We start from the raw sequence: 20399 nt of genomic DNA on the forward strand, positions 1-20399 counted from the left end.
TCTTTACCACTGAGTCAAACCGGCTAAGGCTAAGAATGGAATTTCTTTTTTCCTTTTTTTAATTTATTTCAGAAAGGAAGGGAGAGGGAGAGAGAGGGAAACATAAATGAAGAGAGAAAATCATTGATTGGCTGCCTCCTGCATGCTGCCTACTAGGAAATGAGCCGCCAACCCAAGCATGTGCCCTGACCCGGAATTGAACCATGGCCTGCCGGTTCACACGTCAACACTCAGCCACTGAGCCACACCGGCTGGGCTGGCATAAATTTTAAGCTTTTATTTTACTACTAGAGGCCCGGTGCATGAAATTCTGGGTTCCTCAGCCCGACCTGCACCCTCTCCAATCTGGGAGCCCTCAGGGGAGCCCTCTCCAATCTGGGAGCCCTGACAACTTAGGCACCCACTCCCCATGGTTCTCTGCACTCTGCAAGGCCTGGGCACTCCATGCCCACTGCCCAGAGGCTCTCCGCTGCCCAGAGGCCCTCTGCGGCTGGTGCACAATGCTTGCCTCATTGCTGCAGTGACAACGCAAGAATCCCACCCTGGCTGCTCTGCATGCGTGCCTCCTGCCCAGAGTCCCTCCACGGCCGGGGCGGAATGCTTGCCTTGTCGCCACAGCCACGAGGCAAACATTCCACCAGGATGCTCATGCTGCCCGCTCTCAGCGGCCGCCACCCCAAAACTGGGGGACTCCAGTGTGGCTGAGGGGACTGGGTACTGCCATCTTGTGGCTATGGGAGCCGCCATCTTTGTGACAGAGTGATGGTCAATTTGCATATTACCCTTTTATTAGATAGGATTTTTAAGACATCCTTAGTTCCTTCAATGGACAGTGTTTTGGGAGACTGTGCTTTTTCCTTAAAAATTTGTTTAAACAACTTTGAATGGCTTTTATAGATGTGAGGATTGACATAGAAGAAATTCAACAGATATTTCTTGGAGGATAGTCTTAGTTCTTGAAATATTTGATTGGGACACATTATCACAGGATTTCATTGAAGAATATTCAAACTGTGAACTTATTGTAGGAATAAAGGGACCTTAAACAATTAGAAACTACTTGTTTCTAACTCCTTGAGAGTTTGTATTAACAAAAATTACTGAAGGTATAACTCATAGTTATTTTTATTTAGTGACTCTTAGTATTTTCTTCTGAGATATTATTTTCACCTCCTTTATAAAGTACTTTTATAACATTGAATATGAATCTCTTCCTTAACATATTAATCTATTCTAGAGCAAAGAACCATTGGCAAGATTGCTAAATGTAATTTAGAGCTATTCATTTAAGTCTGGATAGCTCTTGTAAGTACAATTGAGTTAAGCTTTTTTATATCCACAAATATCAAGTTAGAGAAGGAATCACTAACTCATGCAAAGCATTGTATCAGCAAATACAATTTAGTACTCACAAAAAATGTTTTCCTCTTACACATGTATTTTATAATCATATAGTGTTAGTGGATGAGTAAATACAATATAATAAATCTCATTTTTCTTAATCAAGAACAAGGAAGGAGAAAGTAAGAGGGTGAGAGAATTTTATAACTTACTTGTTATCTAAATAGTATAAATGATTATCCCATAATGAGATCACACTCTGAGATTTTTATTAAAATGAAAAAAGAGCTTAACATTTTAAAATGTATTAATATATTGAACATTGACTCATCAGAATTTCTTATGTATACATACAATACATATTCAATATATATTTATTGAGGATTTATTATAGATACACTGACTAAGAAATGAAACCAAGATATATTATCTACCTTCTAGAAGCTTAACAGTATTTGGAAAAGATAAAGCATTAATTATTTTAGTTAAGTAACAATATAGTAGTTAAATAACAAATCAGGTGGTATAAACAGCAAAAAAAAAAAAAAAAAAAATTCAATAGAAGGTAAAGAAGCCTAATGTGGCTAATGTGGACTAAGGTCACCTGAAGGATATAAACATGTCAGGTTTGGGTCCCTGTGCATTGCTGGTGGGAATGTGAAATGGTAGAGCCACTTTGGAAAACAGTTTAGCAGTTCCTCAAAAATTGAAATACAGTGTTATCACCAATTAATCTAGCAATTTCATTCCTAGTTATGTACTTAAGAGAACTGAAAATGTACATCCACCCGAAAATGTATAGATGGATATTTAGAGAAACATTATTCATAATCATGTATAAAGGGAAACAACCCCAATGTCCAACAAGTGATGAATGGGAAAGCTAAATGTGGTATATTCTTACAGTGTAATACTACTATCTGGCCTTAAAATGAAGGCAGTACTGATACAGGCTAGAATATTGGTGAAGTTTAATTGTTATGTTAAGTAAATGAAGCCAGTTGCAAAAGGCCACATATTGTATGGTTATATTTATTTTTTGTTTGTTTTTGTTAATCCTCACCCGAGGATATTTTCCCATTGATTTTTAGAGAGAGCGGAAGAGAGAGGGAAAGACAGAGAGAAACATCAATGTGAGAAAAACACACCGATTGGTTGCCTCCTGCAGGAGCCCTGACCAGGGCTCAGGCTGGGGAGGAGCCTGCAACCAAGGTATGTGCCCTTGACGGGAATTGAACCTGGGGGCCTTTGGTCTGCAGGCTGATGCTCTATCCACTGAGTCAAACCAGCTAGGGCTGTATGGTTATATTTATATGAAATGTCCTGAATAGGCAAACCCATGGAGATAGAAAATAGATTGGTGATTTCCATGAGCTGGTGGAGTGGAGAATAGAGAATGGTAATGGGTATGGAGTTTCTTTTCAGAGTGGTAAAAATGTCCTAAAATTAAATACCAGTGATGGTTGCAGAACTTTGTGAGTGTACTAAAAACCACTGAACTGTACATTTTAAAAGGCTAAATTTTATGTGTGAATAAAAGCTCAATAAAGCCATTATTTTAAAAAAAACTGAATTAAAATAATGAAGCCTGTTCTTGTTATGAGCTCATTTACTTTTTAAAAACATATTTCAGTTTACTAAATTGAAAATTGTTTCAAAATTGCCTAGATAAAAATGCATGATGAATAGTTATACTAAAAAGGTAAAGATTAAAGTACATAGGAATCAGAGTTCTATTTAAATAATAAGAATAAGAATAAGAATAATAGGGTCTTCTATGTCAACTTGCTTCATGCTTAATAAACAATTAATGAAAGGGTTGTATGGCAAAATTACAGTGAAAAAGTAGAATACAATGTGGTTTTATTGACAAAAAAATAAATATTTTAGCCACAGCTGTCTGAATCAGTGAGTTTAATAAATATTTATGGATAATTGTTTTAATTGGCCCTTTCATTTCAGCACAGGACAGACACCTTACAGTGAAAGTACTAGTGTCTGTCCTCAGAGCCATTTCAGAGATGTTGCCTTTCACTCTGCAGGTGCCTGCGGTGGATTCCTGAGGACCGGAGAGGTGCCAGTCTTCCTTTTCTCCCCAGGCTGGCCCCAAAACTACGGGAACAGTGCTGACTGTGTGTGGCTTATCCAGGCTCCTGACTCCACTGTGGAACTCAACATCCTCTCCCTGGACATCGAATCTCATGGAACATGCAACTATGATAAACTTGTGATACGAGATGGTGAGAAACCTTTAAAACACAAAATACAACAAAAAGCTACTAAGTTTCTACCTTACCACATATTAAACTACATTCCATTATAATAATACTTGTTTACTACCTTCATCTGTTTGTATGGAATTTCACAGATATTATTATGGCCAATGAAGGCATCAAATACTGGAATCAGCTACTGTTTCTGAAGAACATAAGGAAACTATGAAATTGTTGCTAGTAAAATCATCCACATACTATGTCAGGGACAGCACTACATTCTGAAGAAGAAACACTACCTTTGGTTTAAGTAGGAACTAACAGTCTGAGTTTCCAGGGAGCACTGCTGTCTTGTTGAAAGGCTTTGGGGATAAATCTTGATATTTTATACCTATGACTTTAAGATCCAAGTGTGAAAAGTATTTGTAATTACAATATATTTAATTCTCTTTGTCTACTGAATCTCTGGGTGGAATGGGTAGAATTAAGGGCTAATAATTTTCACCTTTTCCTCCATACACAGGCATGGTATTGCTATGCACTGGTTGAGGGATATTAATGATGCTGACATACATCTGTACAAACCATGCTTCACCATTTGCATGGGACCAAGAAGATTAAGGAGGCCATAACCTCCAGCCAGTGTTTCCCACAGTGTGGTCCCTAGCCCAGCAACATCACCATCACCTGGGAATCTGTTAGAAATGCAAATTCTAAGCCCCATCCCAGACCTACTAAACTAGGGAGTCTCTGGATGGGTCCCAGATCTGTGATTTCAAAAGCTCTGCAGGCAGGGCCAAGATTAGGGTCAGGAGAGTAAGGCAGGAAGGACCAGGCAGACATAGTCAGGTCCTGCCTTTATTTAAAATTTTATTATTTTGTTCATTATGCATTAAAGTCAATTTTTAAATATTGCACTAAAATATTATTTATCTTGATTTCTAAGCTCTTTAGCACCTCCTCACATTTTGCCCTTGATTTGAAGTGTTCACTTGCCTGCCCCCCATCCCTGCCCCCAGGTGATTCTGATGGCCTCTAAAGTTTGCAAACCACTTCTCTACATGGTAGATGTTGCAACTCCAAATGCCTACCTAGACAACAGGTAGCATAACCAGTGAAGTGTTAAACTGGAGAACAGAACTGAAGGGGCAGCTATTAGGAATGCAGGCTTAATGTTTTGGGTCTTATTTTTGAGGAGATGTGAGAAATATAGAATTTTCTATGAATTTTCCAAATGTTAAATTAATGAAAAATGCTTCAGAGTATTTTGGCGGGTCAAACAAACATGTGCTTGCTTTTGGCTCACAGGTTGCTAGTGTGCAAGCTCTTGGTTTAAACAGTGGAGGTTGGATCCTAAGTGAAGACTCAAATTAACCATACAAACAGGATGACATAATAAATCATAACTTTCTCCTCTTTTCCTATCAATAATCAACTATCAGGACATTGCCCAGAGGAACTACCATCTTTCCTCATATCAAGGCATTCCCATGGATGTTATTTTTTCATGCAATAACATTTGTGCATCCTCACACACATATTCCAAATATTCAGAACCCAGTGGAAATTTTAAAAATATCTTCAGTAGGTAACTATGTCAATGGGTGAATTATGGTTATTTTAAAAAATCACTTTTATTGATTTTGTTCCACCAATAACTTTTCTTCTGGGTGACCTTGCACACATTACTAAATGGCTCCAAGATTCTTCTATCGTCTGTGAAAGAGACTAACATCTAACTCAGGAGGTTGTTGTGAGGATCAGGGAAAGTAATGATTGCAAAACCCTCTAGCAAAAACCCTGGCCTTTGGTATATGGAGAATTTGAATAGTTTGATTTAGATTTCAATTTATTTTGAGATATTTCTAAAAGAGTTTTCATCATATTCTCTTTATAGAATGAAGGTGTTCTTAATGAGACATAGAGCTGCTTTAAAGAACTCCGTTAATTGGAGTATATGCCAAAACAATATGTTTAATTGGTTGTGTGAGGTATCCATATAGATTCCTTTTTGTTCACCAACAGTGTGAGTAGATGCCCAATAAGTTAATTCTTTCTGTATCTGTTTATTTATTCATTCAAGAAATAGTTATTGGCCAAAACCGGTTTGGCTCAGTGGATAGAGCGTCGGCCTGCGGACTGGGGGGTCCCAGGTTCGATTCCGGTCAAGGGCATGTAACTTGGTTGCGGGCACATCCCCAGTGGGGGGTGTGCAGGAGGCAGCTGATCGATGTTTCTCTCTCATCGATGTTTCTGACTATCTATCCCTCTTCCCTCCTCTCTGTAAAAAAATCAATAAAATATATTTAAAAAAAATAGTTATTGAATACCTACTATGTGTTAATTGCTGGGTGTTGTTTTTTTTTCATATGCACAGTGGTAATATATTTTAGAATTAAATTTTAAGTCCCACTTCAATTATTTGTTCTTTGTCCAACCATATTTTTACTTCTGAGTAGCAAGGTCATAGAACATTTTGAAGCAAATATTCAGAGCCCATTGGCCAGTCATCATAGCCTCAGGGCCCTCTGGTGGCTGTGGGCATTCCTGGGCCCCCACAGAGGCCCCTGGGGCTTTCCTGGGAGAGCTGAGTCACTCTCCCACCTGCTTACTCATTTTGCAGTGTTGTCGTGCTTCAACATTGAATCAGTCTTTTGCAGACCATGCCCCAACAAATTCTGCATACCAAAGGTTTCCATAAACTGAAAGGGCTCCATGACAGTACATTAGACCTAAAAAAAAAAAATTAAGAAAAGAAGGAAGGAAGAGAGGAAGGAGAAAGAAAAAGGGAAAAGAAAAAAATGTACCAAAAATCAGTAATCCCTTTATTCCTAGATCTTTCTTTATGATCTTAAATAAATCATTTAATAGCATAGTTTGGGCATCTAGAGTTAATTGGCTAAGGTTTCAAACTCTTGTTGACTTTTATGCTCAATGCCCTTTGACAAATTATGTATCTCCTCTACGACTTTTTCCTGTCTACAAAATGAGGATAATAGTGACACCTCCCGGATAGTGTTAATGTGGGGATATAATCAAGCATTACATGTGAAGCACTCAAAGTGGTAATAGTAATTGCTCAATAAAGGTCAGCTACTAATATTCTTGGGACCTTAGCTTCCACGTCTCAAAAATGATGATGCTGGGCTAGAAAGTGAATCCCCAAATGACCTTCTAATCCTATTCCTTTACTGTTCTTTGACTTGGCCCTCTCTTCATTCCTGCTGCAATCCATAGACTGAGTATGTGGGAAGCCTAGAAATACTGCAGTGTTCATTAGGGAGACGGGGGGAGGACAAACCATCTTGTGGTTATTGGGTTATCTACTAAGTCTTTAGTTAATCAATAAGTAGTTATTTAGTGACAAGCATTGCTTCAGCAGTCTTGGAGAAATTTAGAAAAAAAATCCCCAGTCTCCCTGAGAGGTAAAATATACACATATTAAATAAATACTAATGTAAAATAACTTCAAAATTTGGCAATACACATGATTACAGAATAAGCTAACAAAAATAATTTTGTGTGAAATGTGTAGCAAAATAGCATAGTGAAGATAAATGCAAAAATAGTTAGAGATAAAATTTTAAACTATAAAAAATACAAAAGTTCTAGAAGTCAGAAACCCTCCAAAGAATGCCTTTTCAAGCATCTTGTGTTTATAGCTATGCCATTACATTTGTAATTACAGAAAATAACTTGTTTACTGAAGTAGTTAATAATGAGTTTTAGGTAGTGGTCAGTGTCCAAAAGGACTCATTTTGCTGGTTATGTGAAAGGGCAAATCTCCTCATGTCTCATATCCTATTTTTTTTAATAAGCTTGAAATTTATTAATTCTCTGCTTTGGGAAAAAATATAATGTGTTTTCCCAGTCAAGGACTCCAAGTCTGTTATAATTTCCTCTGCTCCATTCCAGCTTGGACTGGCAAGTTGTTTTGACTAATACTTATCTAAGAGAAGCCGAAGGAAAAGGGCCATGAGGTGACCCAGCCTCCTCCGTGTCTCTGGAGGAGCACACTTGCTGAACCTATTTTTTTCTCATCCTCCACACATGGACACTCATGTCCTTTTAACAGCAAGACAACAACTAACAAATGAAGAGTAAAACAAGAAAAACTAAAAACACCTCTAGAGCTGAAGGCACACATCTTAGTAAATGACCCTATAACATTAGCATAGGATCTGAGGCTGAAGAACCAACTTTTTTCCTGTTTTTATTTATTTATTTATTTATTTATTTATTTATTTATTTATTTATTTATTTAATATATTTTATTGATTTTTTACAGAGAGGATGGGAGAGGTATAGAGAGTTAGAAACATCGATGAGAGAGAAACATTGATCAGCCGCCTCCTGGACACCCCCTACTGGGGATGTGCCCGCAACCAACGTACATGCCCTTGACCGGAATCGAACCTGGGACCCTTCAGTCCCAGTCCGATGCTCTATCCACTGAGCCAAACCGGTTAGGGCCCTTTTTTCCTGTTTTAGATACTTGACCTTCAGCAATAGGAATCATTTAGATCGGTGTCTAATGCACACATCAGCACTGGTCCACAGTCACTCCCAATCCATGTACTCTGATTTTGAGTTTCAACATCAGCAAGCTGTCAGTCAGTTTTTAGAAAGACAGTGGGGACTTTCAGAGAAGTGTTTATCAAACAACAACAACAAAAAGACAACAACAACAAGAGTAAAGAAGAAGGCAGGTGATACCATTATGAACTGGAGCCAGAAAAATGTAGTCCCTGGACTGCCCTTCTATTTGAGAATTGCATTTTGTGTTAGGGATGCAGATGTTCTGAGAAAAATTGTGATCCTCTTTGGCTGGGTTGCAAATGATGGTGGAGGAGATTCTGAAGGCATATTTTTATGCTGGTGTTTCCTTTCCTTGATTCCAGGAGACAATAACATGGCACAGCAGCTGGCGGTTCTCTGTGGCAGAGAGATCCCGGGACCCATCCGGTCCACTGGAGAGTACATGTGGCTCCGGTTCACCTCGGACTTCAGTGTGACAAGGGCGGGTTTCAATGCCTCCTTTCACAAGAGTAATGTGACCTAATTCACTTAGTCTGATCTCCTTCATTTCACCTATCTTTTGCTCTCTCCCTAATCTACTCTGCTCATTTTTCCACGCTATGACACAGGTTTGTTATAAGTCAGAGCACACGGTCTCTGCCCAGCCTCTGGATGGCTATCCTTATGTCAGGTACTGAGTCCTGATCCAAGAAACTGGACAAGTTATACAAAAGGATGGGCTGTCTGGGTGGGGTATCTTCCCTCCACAGTAGGCACAAGAGTAAGATCTTTAAAACAAAATTTTAGCCTAGCTGTGGCTGGAACTAGGAGACAGCACAAAGTCGTAACACATCAAAGGAGCAGTAAGTAAGAGTTATCATCAGTTCCGGAAATAACCCGTCAAAGCAATACAGAAAGTATCTTCATAAATCCCTTGGTCGAAATAATTCATTTGGAGGGTGACAGGAAGAGTTTGCTGGTCTTGAAAGAGGAATTTGATGAGTTAGAGAATGTGCACAGTATATGGCAGGCTATCAAGTGTAGTGTGATTGAGACTTTCAAATCTTGACAAAATGTGAAGTCCAATAATAACTTTCAATTCAAGCTAGATTAAAGTTCAAGAAGTATTTAATGGAATATGAAATATCAAAAGGCTCTCGTGCTTTTAACTGAAAAAAACATAATTTTAAAGTAGATTATCAATATTGACCTTAAAAATTAACATTCTCTCACTATTTATGTCTTTTCTAGAGTAGAGAGCGATTGAAGATATATTGTCTTTCTCAAGAGAGGCAGGCTGCATAGTGGTTTAACAGAATGGGCTTTGGAATCAGACAGACCTAAGATAAATTCCCACCTCTGAGATTTAGCTGGTTGTGTGAACTCTCAGCTCTCACTCACTGATGAGCTGTTCAGTGCCTGACAACTGGCAAATTACTGCCTGCTCCGACCATTCTCTTTCCTGAACTCCCAGCCTCTCACTCTCTCTTGTGTATCTCGTATGCATGACAGCTCATGATAAATAAAGTTTCCATGTGGAAAAATGAACTCTTGACCCCCACCATTTTCCACCACCCCTCCCAAACTTTTTCATGCTACACTCTTCTCAATTTTATTTTAGGTATATTTTTTCTAGCTATTGAAACCAAAAAGCTTAGCATCACTCTTGATTCATCTTTTCTCACTCTATAAATCCTAATCATCAGCAAATCAAAATGGTTCTACTCTCACAATATGTCTGGATTCTAACCACTTCCCACCATTTCTACCTCCAGTCTAGGCATCTATCATCTCTCCTTAGACTCAAGAAATCACCCCTTTAGGCACCCTGCTGCTGCTTTTCTCTACCCTCTCTCACAGCTTAAATATTACAGAAATAATGATTCTTCTAAAAGTTAAGTCGGAGCATGCCCTAAGGATGCTCAAAACCCTTCAATGTATTCCTTTTCTGATTTAAAAATCAGTTTTTTTAGTTTCCTGCATGACCTACCCTGCTCCCTTTTGGATCTCTCATTCAGCTGCATCCATTCTGACTTTAATGACATATCTATCACTAACACGCCAAGCCTTTCCACCAAATGTTTTCTGGACTGGAATGCTTTTCTCTCACAAAGCCTGTGGCCCAGGCTCTCATTTCATTCAGGTCCTGCTCAGATGTTACCCCAGCAACATGGCCTTCTCTAACTTCCACAGGCAATACAGTACCACCAGCCCTCTCCTTGTTCATTTTTCTTTGTAGAACTTAACACCATCTCACATATTACATGTGTTTATTGTGTGTCTTACTCATCTGTAAAGTAAACTTCATGAAAATAATCAGTCTCTATTGCTTACTTCCCTTTCTTAATATTAGCAACAACAACAAAACAAGTACCCAATAGTGTGCACCCCAAAATACTTGTGCTAGTCATTTTCCACACTTTGGCCTCAGTTATTTTCAAACCACATTTCTATTGCCTAAGTTTGAAAATCCTCAAGAAAAATAGAAAAGCCTAATGTTATTTAAAGGGTTTCTTTAATTTTTCAATTTAAAAATTAATGTTCTTTGTTTCTTCTTGGGAAGGTTGTGGTGGATATTTGCATGCAAACAGAGGAATTATCACATCACCCAACTATCCGGAGACCTACCCTCCCAACCTCAACTGCTCTTGGCACGTCCTGGTTCAGAGTGGCCTGACCATCGCTGTCCACTTTGAACAGCCCTTCCAGATTCCAAATAGGGACTCTTCTTGTAACGAGGGGGATTACCTGGTGGTAGGTCTTATTTGCTACTCTTTCTAATTATTTCTCTACAGATTTCACTCAGAAAACAAAATGATGATTTTTCTCTCCTGGAATGAACATAAGTCAATAGAACTTTTGTACTTCATCCTTATTAATATGAAGGAATGTATAGAATTTTAATTTGTATTTCCAGCTAAAAAATGGACCTGACATCTCTTCTCCACCCATGGGACCTCATGGAGGAAATGGTCATTTTTGTGGCAGTCGCCCTTCATCCACTCTGTTCACCTCAGATAATCAAATGTTCGTTCAGTTTATTTCTGATAATAGTAATGGAGAGCAAGGATTTAAGATCAAATATGAGGCAAAGAGTTTAGGTAAGTCTTTTCACTGAGAATAATGTCTGTACTTTTACTGCAATTGTTTGGTCTTCCTTGTTTAAATAGACTTGAGAAGAAAATATGTAAAGCTTTCTTTTCTGAAATAAGAGTAATGAGTATAGCTACCTATTACCAAGCACTTACTTTATGCTTGATACATTCAATATGTCATCATGACTAGTTTTAAAGGAAGGTATCATTGTTCCCATTCTACAGATAAGTAAAAGAAGGCTTAGATTTCTGCCCCACCCGCACCCCCGCCAAGGCCACATAACAAGAGAATAAAAAAGTAAAATTCTCCATGAGCATAAATTGAATTGATCTTAACGATCCCTGAAATTTCTTAGACTTCTCCATTATAAAATACCTAATTATAAGTTACATTCACTTACAAAAACATTGTAAAGAATAATTACATTGTTTTGTAATCATTTTTATATTTCTTTTTAAATGAATACATAATCCTTTGATTCTATTACCCATTTAATTATATATTACAGTAGTATCTTTACTTAATTATACTTGATTTTAATTAAATTTAATTCTACTGTAGCAATTTAATTTTGTGACATTTATTTTTACAAAATGTTTAATTGAATAAATATGTAAAAAAGCATAACTTCAAACAAGGTAGTAGTATCAGTAGAGAGTATTAGGTAATAGGATTTTAGAATAATTCTATGATCTCAGTCTCAGATTCTTGAATATATTTCAAATACATATTAATCTATGATGTTATAGGCTTTATTACACATTCTCCAAAATATTAGAATTAATGTCAGCATAATTTCTTCATTTTGGGAAAGAAAAATAAGTCTCCACCAACTGATACAGAAAATCATCTAATAGCTCAAGTAGGTTCTGTGATGACAGAGAATATCTTCCGTCACTGCCCCAGCACACATGCCTCTGGCACTTGAAAGGATCCTTTAAAGACACAGCTCTGTGACACTAGCACCATCACACTATAGGTCAGGAGTTCTCCTCCCTCCTGTCTCCATGATGAGCTTTGCTGCCGAGTCATGACTAGGCAGGATTTCACCAAGTCCTGAGACTCGGTAGAGTAATGGTGCCTGTGTCTACAGAGGAGACTTCAGCCCACTCCACAGAATTCTGCTTCTCCATCTATACCCATGCTAGACTCAGTCTTGAATTATATTTCTTAATCAACATTTAGTGGGAATTTGGATAAACTAAAGGTCTATTTGCAAACACTGTGACTCTTTTATTATTCCTTTGTGTACCCTCTATTCATGTAAGAATGGTATGGCTATTACTTTCTCCCCATCTTTCTGACCTTAATATTAGACTTAGCTGTCTTTTTATTTCTATTGCTGGGCAACCCCAACATTTTGATCACTCTCATTTCTCCCAACATTCTCATTCAACCATTTCCCCTAATTACTCAGTCAGCCTTTTACTTCCCTCATCTATCTTTCCACCACACTTAATTTCTACGCTACTACCATTTCTCAGCCTTCCACACCAAATTCTCCTATTTCTAAACCATCTTTCCCCAGAGACAACTGATTGAGATTTCCATGTTCCTGTCCTCAATGCTCTTTATTTTCACCAATTAATAAGTAATTAAGCAAACATTTACCAAGTGCTTTACACCTTGCAAATTACCAAGGAGTTCAATAGTGCAGTGGAAGAGACAGACAAGCAAAGGTACAATTAGAACATGGCATGATGAGTGCTAGATAGAGGTATGCATCAGGAGCTATGCAAACATGTAAGAGAAACACCTAGCCCAGCCTGAAGGATTAGAGAAGGCTCCAGAAGAAGGAGATGAATAGAGATGTGCCAATCGGTGAGAAAAAGATGTGACAACATATAAATTCTCAATGGTCATGCAATAAAGCATATCCATGGATTTGAAAGAATTCAAAACAGAGTCAAAATGAGTTAAAAATAATGGTGAAGCAGGCAGGAAGCATAATGCTAAGGGCCATAGCTGCCACCATAAAGAGTTGTGATCTTAACTGAAAGGCAATGGGAAGCCCTTGGAAGATCTTCATCCAAAGCATGAGTGGCATGATCAGTTTAGAAACATCAGTGTGGCTGCAGCACTGAAAACACATTGAAAGGAGGAAGACTAAGGTAGAGAGACCAGATGAAAGAGTAATTCAGCAAAAAAGGATTAAGCCCTAAACTAAAGCAATGTCAGCAAGAATGTAGAAGGGAAGGCATATTGAGAGATATTATAAATATGGGTTTGAGTGGATTTCGAGGTCAGCTGGATGTGGGAGAGGAGGGAAGGGATGGGAAGCACCACAGATGGCCCATAGGTTTCTGGCTGGGTGGATACTTTTATTTCACAAATTTATTTATTAAGAACTTGCTATGTGACAGACACTATACTAGGTCCTGGAGATATAGCAGTAAACAAATAAATTTATGTCTTCAGGAGCTTAATTTTAGTGTTAAAACACAAATAACAAATAAAATATACTGTTCTTTTCCCAGCCTTACAAAGGGTTCAGCATTCTGGAAAAAGGGGCTGCGAGTAGATTCAAGAAGGAGTCCAAGGACGAAAGATAACTTTGATAGGCATTGGGGATCAGAGGAGCTTCAGCTGAAGGAACTAAAGACTCTCTTGTCTAAGGACCCCGTGGTATTTATTTAACACAATTTGTCCTAAGGCAAGGTGGAAATATATACTTCAAAGGGCAATGTATCAAAGGGTACAGAAGCATTGTCAGTTTGGGGAATAGCCTACAGCTGTTCAGGTGTTTGGCCAACAGGAGGCAATAAAATGCCCTGAGCTGTCTGGCAGCTAACAATTATCAGATTCGAGTTTGGGGGAAGTGCCGTTTAGCCATTTCCAACAGGCAATTACATATGTGGCTCACCCTTGTTGAGCCGCCCAAGTTTCACCAACCTTTTGGTGAAACTCTAGTAATTATTACATGCTGGAATTAGTTCCCGGCAATACAGTATGTCATATGGTAAAAAGTATTAAGGAAAAAATAAGGTAGTGAAGATGGACTCAATTAGAAAAGAAGATGATGCTGTCATTAACTCACATGGACCTCTAGATGGTGAGTAGATAATAAGGTCCATTTAGGACATGGTCAGTGTGAAATCTCTGAAATACATCCATTGGAGATGTCCAATAGGCTGTTGGAACAGAGGTCTAAAGGTGGGAACAGGGATCTGGATTGAATTTAGAAATATCTGAATCATTAGCAGGCTGGTTGTAGTTTAAGTCATGAGGATGAATGACAATCAGAAAGGTATTTAGATTGAGAAGATGAAAGGCCTACAGAGGGATTCCTGGGGATCTCCAGCAATGCCAGGGAAGACCTAGAAAAAGGCACTCAAGGACCAAAGGAGGAATGGCGAGAGGGATAAAACAAGGAGAGGAGAACTTCGTGTCCAGGAAGCTAAGAGACAAAATATAAAAAGGGAAGATGTGGCCAAACATGTTAAATACTGTGGATACAGAATGAAGATTTAAAAAGACCTTTGGGTACACAACTGTGAGGCGAGTGTGGACCCGGACAAAAGTGCTTTCATAGGGTTGAAAAGTGAAGGGAGGCTGAAGAAGATAAAAAAGAGGGTGGTGAGGAAGTAAAGTGACTGTAAATTACTTGAGCTTGTGATATATGGAAAGATCAAAGGAGCAAGGAGGAGAGAGACAGATTAAAAGCATAAGTGAAGGGATTGAATAGGGCAAGGTCCCTGAGGAATGGGAGCCCAACCCAGATATACAGGAAGGCAGTGTGCAAGGGGAAGTGAAGAGGGGTGGAGAAACAGATGAATTTATTAAGGATGGTAAAAAACGAAAGGATTGCAAATGGAGAGCCATCTCATCTGACTTCCACTTTCTTGCTGAAGGAGAACTCCAAGTCAGGGGCTGAGACTAGAAAGGAAATGGCGAGAATGAAGGGATTAAGGGCATAAATCAAGTTTTAAATAACTGTTGCAATTTACATAAAACATGGGAGGATTGCTTCTCAGTGTTGAGATTGGAGAACATGCAGTTGGAGTGGCAGAAATTTCGATGAGTGGTTTGAATAGAATACAACTATAAAATTGAGATTTTGTAAGAATTCTGAAAGGAACACCAGAAGCAAGGGAGTTAAAAGCAAAGAAATTTATATTTTAAGGTTTCAGAGACGAAGGAGTTCTGGGTAATGACAAAATTCAGGAAATGACCAGATGTGGCTTAATGACAGTGGAAATAAATATCAATAAAATTTAGTAGATCTGGTATCTGTAAGGCTAAGGTATTGGACAGGTTAATTTCATTGGTATGGTTAGTACCCAATTTAGCCAGTTTATTGCTTGGTTTGTTTGCTAAGAGTGCCAAAGATATCTGTTGATAAAATGAAAGTATTTTTTACATAATACTTTGGTCTTTTAAAAAAGTTTAAAAACTAATTTTTCCTCTTGCAAAAATGCATCTAAAACCTGAAGCAACATAATGAATGATTGCCCACAGAGTTGTGTAAATATATACCTGCTAAGTCTTTTAAACACATTAAGATCACGGCGCTGCATCATTCTACTGAACTGAACAGCCAGTGGGCAGTTATTAGTACTAGTGCATTCACATGCTTATTTAAGTGGTGGTCTATGGTAGTGCTCCCATTATGTCCTGCTGCTTGTCCTGTGCACCATATCGTTGTGTTGGCTTTAAGGAAAAATGCAACTTCCAGAGAGAATAAATGGTTTGGCAAATTAAAAAGTGACACACTTGTTAGCTTCCTTGATAGCAAATTCAGAATTTATTTGCTTAAAAAGTAAATAAGAATAATTTCAGACGAAAGAAAATTGAGATTGGAAATACAGATAAAGATCATTTTTTTTAAATGTTCATGGCAGTTGATTCCGTGCTCTTTCTCCAGACTGTAGATTGATTTAACTGTGTTTCCTGACAGCCTGTGGGGGTAACATCTACATCCATGATGTGGATTCTGTTGGCTATGTGACCTCGCCCAACTACCCGGACAGTTATCCCCAGCACGCTGATTGCATTTGGCTCATAGCTGCTCCTCCTGGAAAGCTCATAAGGCTACAGTTTGAAGATCAATTCAATATTGAAGTAACTCCCAAGTAGGTCACCTCCATTTAATTTTTCTCCTTACCAGAGTTGGTATTTTTTATTTAGCTGTCATGTCTCAGTACAATTTCCTTCTTCATTTCTTAGCCACAAACACTGCTCAGGAAATCTAGGGATGCAGAAGGCAGGTGCTTAATGCCTCCAGGCTGAAAATGTTGCCTGCCAGACACTCTCCTGTCTGCTGAGCAGATCGTTTACAGATATTGTCCCTCATGACCCCATGCATATCCTCCAAGAGACACTGAGGATGGCTGTTTGAGATTTATGTGATCTGCTTTTCCTCTCACCGGAAACGTGTAGTGTCTCTGCTAGATGAGGATTTATTTGCCCAGCCTCACACTGAGTGTCATAAATGATAAAATATCTGTTTAACAAATGGAAATTTGTGTTATGTGACATCAGAGGTCACCAGTTTCAGAAACAGGACTAAAGCAAGTACAATACAATTTCTAATTTCTATTTAATAAGAATTCTGAAAGATAACACACCAGAAAGTAAGTCTTACTATGTTGAACACAAAGGGAATAGGCAAAAAAAAAAATTGTATTTTTTCTCATTTAACAAAAGTGTGCATACATGAATATGTGTCTGGTACAAAACTTAGTTACAAGAACTTTTGTTTACCATTTTTGGGCACCTTATGCAAGGCCACTCTCCCACTCAGTGAGCATTAATTGGCTGATTGACTCAGAAACACTGGGTAAATACTTGACCCCTTTTATGGACATAGAAAATTCCAGCTCAGACTGTCCATTAGCCTGGGTCACAGAGCTGTCAAGAGAGAGTTCATCTTTGTCATATGAAATGCATTGAATCATCATGTGAAATAAAATACTTGTATGTTTTTTAAATTCCTAGGGGGTAATTTGAGAATGACTTTTAAACTTATAAAACTAATGCAGAATATGGAAGGAAAATGAATATTCTTCAGTGTGGTACATGTAAAACCCCCTCCTTTTTTTATTTTATTTTTTTTCACCTTCTAACTAAATTGTATGTCATGGTTAGGAAGAATATTATAGAGTATTCTGAAGTGACATGACACTTAAATTGACTGTTGCAGTGTCTTCTGTTCCAGAAAAGCTAACTTAATAATGCCCTTGGAAAAAGTGGGTGAAATCTTTTTCTAGCAAAATATGTCAAAGCAATTGTCTTCATATATTAAACAGAATTTCCTTTCACTTTAGCTGTACGTCCAATTATCTTGAGTTGCGAGATGGAGCTGATTCAAATGCACCAATAATTTCCAAGTTTTGTGGTACCTCTTTGCCCAGAAGTCAGTTGTCCTCAGGAGAGGTGATATATTTGAGATTCCGGTCTGACAACAGCTCCACTCATGTGGGATTCAAGGCCAAGTATTCTATAGGTAACATTTTTTATATTCAATAAGAAAGTAGTTCTAGAATAAATACATTAAAACAAAAAAACATATACAATTATAAAAGAAGTTTTTCCATCTGCCTAATTTTAATAATTATTTTAATGATAGAAATAAGTAAGGAATATAAATGTTTAACACTGCAAGTCATTAATTTTAGTTTTTACTTTGATTTCCATTTTAAAACACTTTTATAAATTTGATATTTTGTATTGTGTCCTAACTTGTTTATGAGAAACACATTAGTTAAATCAAATTCTTCTTTCTTCCTATTATCATGGAATATTTATTATTTTAAGTAGCAAAACTCTTTAGTAAACATTAACTATATTTAAAATAGTGATTTTGAACTCCTCATCATTAATAGATAATTGAGTTGATTTCCCCCCTAAGCCTCTAGTGCCAAATCAGTCAGTAGACAAAAAGCAAAGAGCTCTTCAGTGTTTTGATTTCCTTACTTAAAAAATTCACTATAATATGTCCTGGACACTAACCAGACATATTTGATGCATACAACACTTGGAAAGCCCAGTTGTAACAACATTTAACCTATACCGTAGGTTGTTTCATAGCTGATGCAAATTGTATATAACTCAATCTATCATTCCTGGCTAATGAAAAATAATTGAATAGTAATTTTCAAGGCCTTGAGGTACCAGTTACTGCAGTAAAATGTGTATTTGATAGTTAAACTAGAAATGGTCAGCATCAAAAGGAACCACAGCACCCTTCCCAGCTGAAATTGGACTCAGTCTTCAGAATCCAACACAGGGTACTGGGCAGGCCCTATCAATCCATCAGTTGGTTCTTGAAATGAAATGTTATTGCATCTGATACCTTTTACATGGCACCCCCAAGAGAATTAAAGAGATATTACAGAATATACCCTTCAAGTCTTTCAGTCTTTCATTTCCCATTATTGGATTGAACATCTGCTCTCATTTCTCTGTACATCAATAGTAGATTTCCAATAATAAGGGAGCACTAACCAAGATTTTCAGAATTTTTATTTTATTTTATTTTAGTTTATTTTTTAAAATATATTTTATTGACTTTTTACAGAGAGGAAGGGAGAGGGATAGAGAGTTAGAAATATTGATGAGAGAGAAATATTGATCAGTTGCTTCCTGCACACCTCCTACTGGGGATGTGCCTGCAACCAAGGTACATGCGCTTGACTGGAATCGAACTTGGGACCCTCCAGTCTGCAGGCCGCTGCTCTATCCACTGAGCCAAACTGGCCAGGGCTTTCAGAATTTTTAAAACTTCAATTCATGTTCACTTGGTATATAAAAGTTTTCAAATGTTCTGGTGAAATTGTAAAAAAAACTATAATAGAATATTGCTCTTTTTTTTTTTCAGCCCAGTGTGGGGGAACATTGACAGGGCAAAGTGGTATCATCCAAAGCATCGGATATCCAACACTTGCATATTCAGATAATTTATTGTGTGAGTGGCATCTCAGGGGTCCCTCGGGACACTATCTCACCATCCATTTTGAAGACTTTAACCTTCAGAATTCCTCTGGCTGTGAAAAAGACTTTGTTGAGATCTGGGAAAACCATACCTCTGGTCAGTAAAATACTCCTGCTATCTTTTATTGGGGGGGGGGTGGGGAGAGAGGTGTTTATTTTCACATGTACTCATTTAGCCTCTGAAGTTTCCTCACTTCCAAGGAAGGCAAAACTTGGCAAAGAAGTGCAGCTCAATCAGATGTGGGAAGTGCCAGCCTCTCTCTCCCTCCACGCACCCATAAACAATGGGTGTCCTGAACCGCAGGTGTCATCCTATAGCTTACCCTGGAGACCACGGAGAGAGCATATTCTTCCGGGGCCATATGTAGATATTTGAGGGACATTGTATGGAGTAAGGAGAAGAAAGGGTGATGTAGCCTGAAAATAATATGAGCTGAACACATGTCACCCTATTTATTCCGACCATTTCTTTAACCAAATGAGCTAGCCTTCCTCACTGTGCTGAGATGCCATTGCCCTGACTGGTTGCTATTTATCTTACACGTCATATATTTGAATGTATTGATTTTTATTCATATTTGTCCTGCTTTTCTTGACAGAAGTTATCATTTCTTCATGGATAGGGCCTTATATTTTATTGTTTTCTTCATATGTGCAGAACACCTCCAGTAGAGGTTAAATAAAATCACTTACCTGGACATATACATACTTACTTATTTGACTCTCACAGGAAATTTACTGGGCAGATACTGTGGAAACATCCTTCCTGACAGCGTGGACACTTCTAGCAATGTTGCTTTGGTCCGGTTTGTCACAGATGACTCTCTTACTGCCTCAGGATTCAGACTACGGTTTGAATCCAGTCAGGAAGGTAAGTTCATGGGTTTATGTAAATGTGTATATATATATATATTATTGAGCACCTACACTGGATAGACATTATGCTAGGCACAGATGTTATAGCAGTTGCACAACCCCCCCCCAAAAAAAAAAAAAAAAAAACAACTAAAAACCTGACTCCTGTCTTCTTGGACCTTACAGAGTAGTGGAGAGGCAGATGTCAATCCAACAGTCACACTGACAGTTGAAAACCACACCTGTGAACAATGCTACAAAAGAAGGGAACTAGCTCTAGGAGATACATAAGGGGATGTACTACATTACTCATTTTAAGGAAGCCAGCCTATTAGTCCTACTCAGAATTTGCATTCCAAATTCCCTGACAAACTCAAGTAAAATAAAGATCTTGTCTGGAAAAAAAAAGAGGATAAGTACTTTAGCTCACTGATTTTCCTGACT

At 38.0% G+C, this 20399-nt stretch overlaps 1 protein-coding gene across 1 annotated transcript in view; it reads left to right on the forward strand.

The window, feature by feature from the left end:
* The window catches only part of CUBN (cubilin), a gene marked incomplete at its 5' end in the record, with an annotated part of 316681 nt that overhangs the window by 208859 nt on the left and 87423 nt on the right, over positions 1–20399 (forward strand). Inside the window, 8 exons of the mRNA XM_080671851.1 lie at positions 3384–3581; positions 8456–8602; positions 10636–10826; positions 10990–11173; positions 16066–16240; positions 17435–17613; positions 18988–19197; positions 19831–19971. Coding sequence (XP_080527977.1) covers positions 3384–3581; positions 8456–8602; positions 10636–10826; positions 10990–11173; positions 16066–16240; positions 17435–17613; positions 18988–19197; positions 19831–19971 — 1425 coding nt within the window. The remainder of the gene's footprint in view (positions 1–3383; positions 3582–8455; positions 8603–10635; positions 10827–10989; positions 11174–16065; positions 16241–17434; positions 17614–18987; positions 19198–19830; positions 19972–20399) is intronic.

Source organism: Plecotus auritus (assembly GCF_963455305.1).
Source record: "Plecotus auritus genome assembly, chromosome: 1".
NCBI lineage: Eukaryota > Metazoa > Chordata > Mammalia > Chiroptera > Vespertilionidae > Plecotus > Plecotus auritus.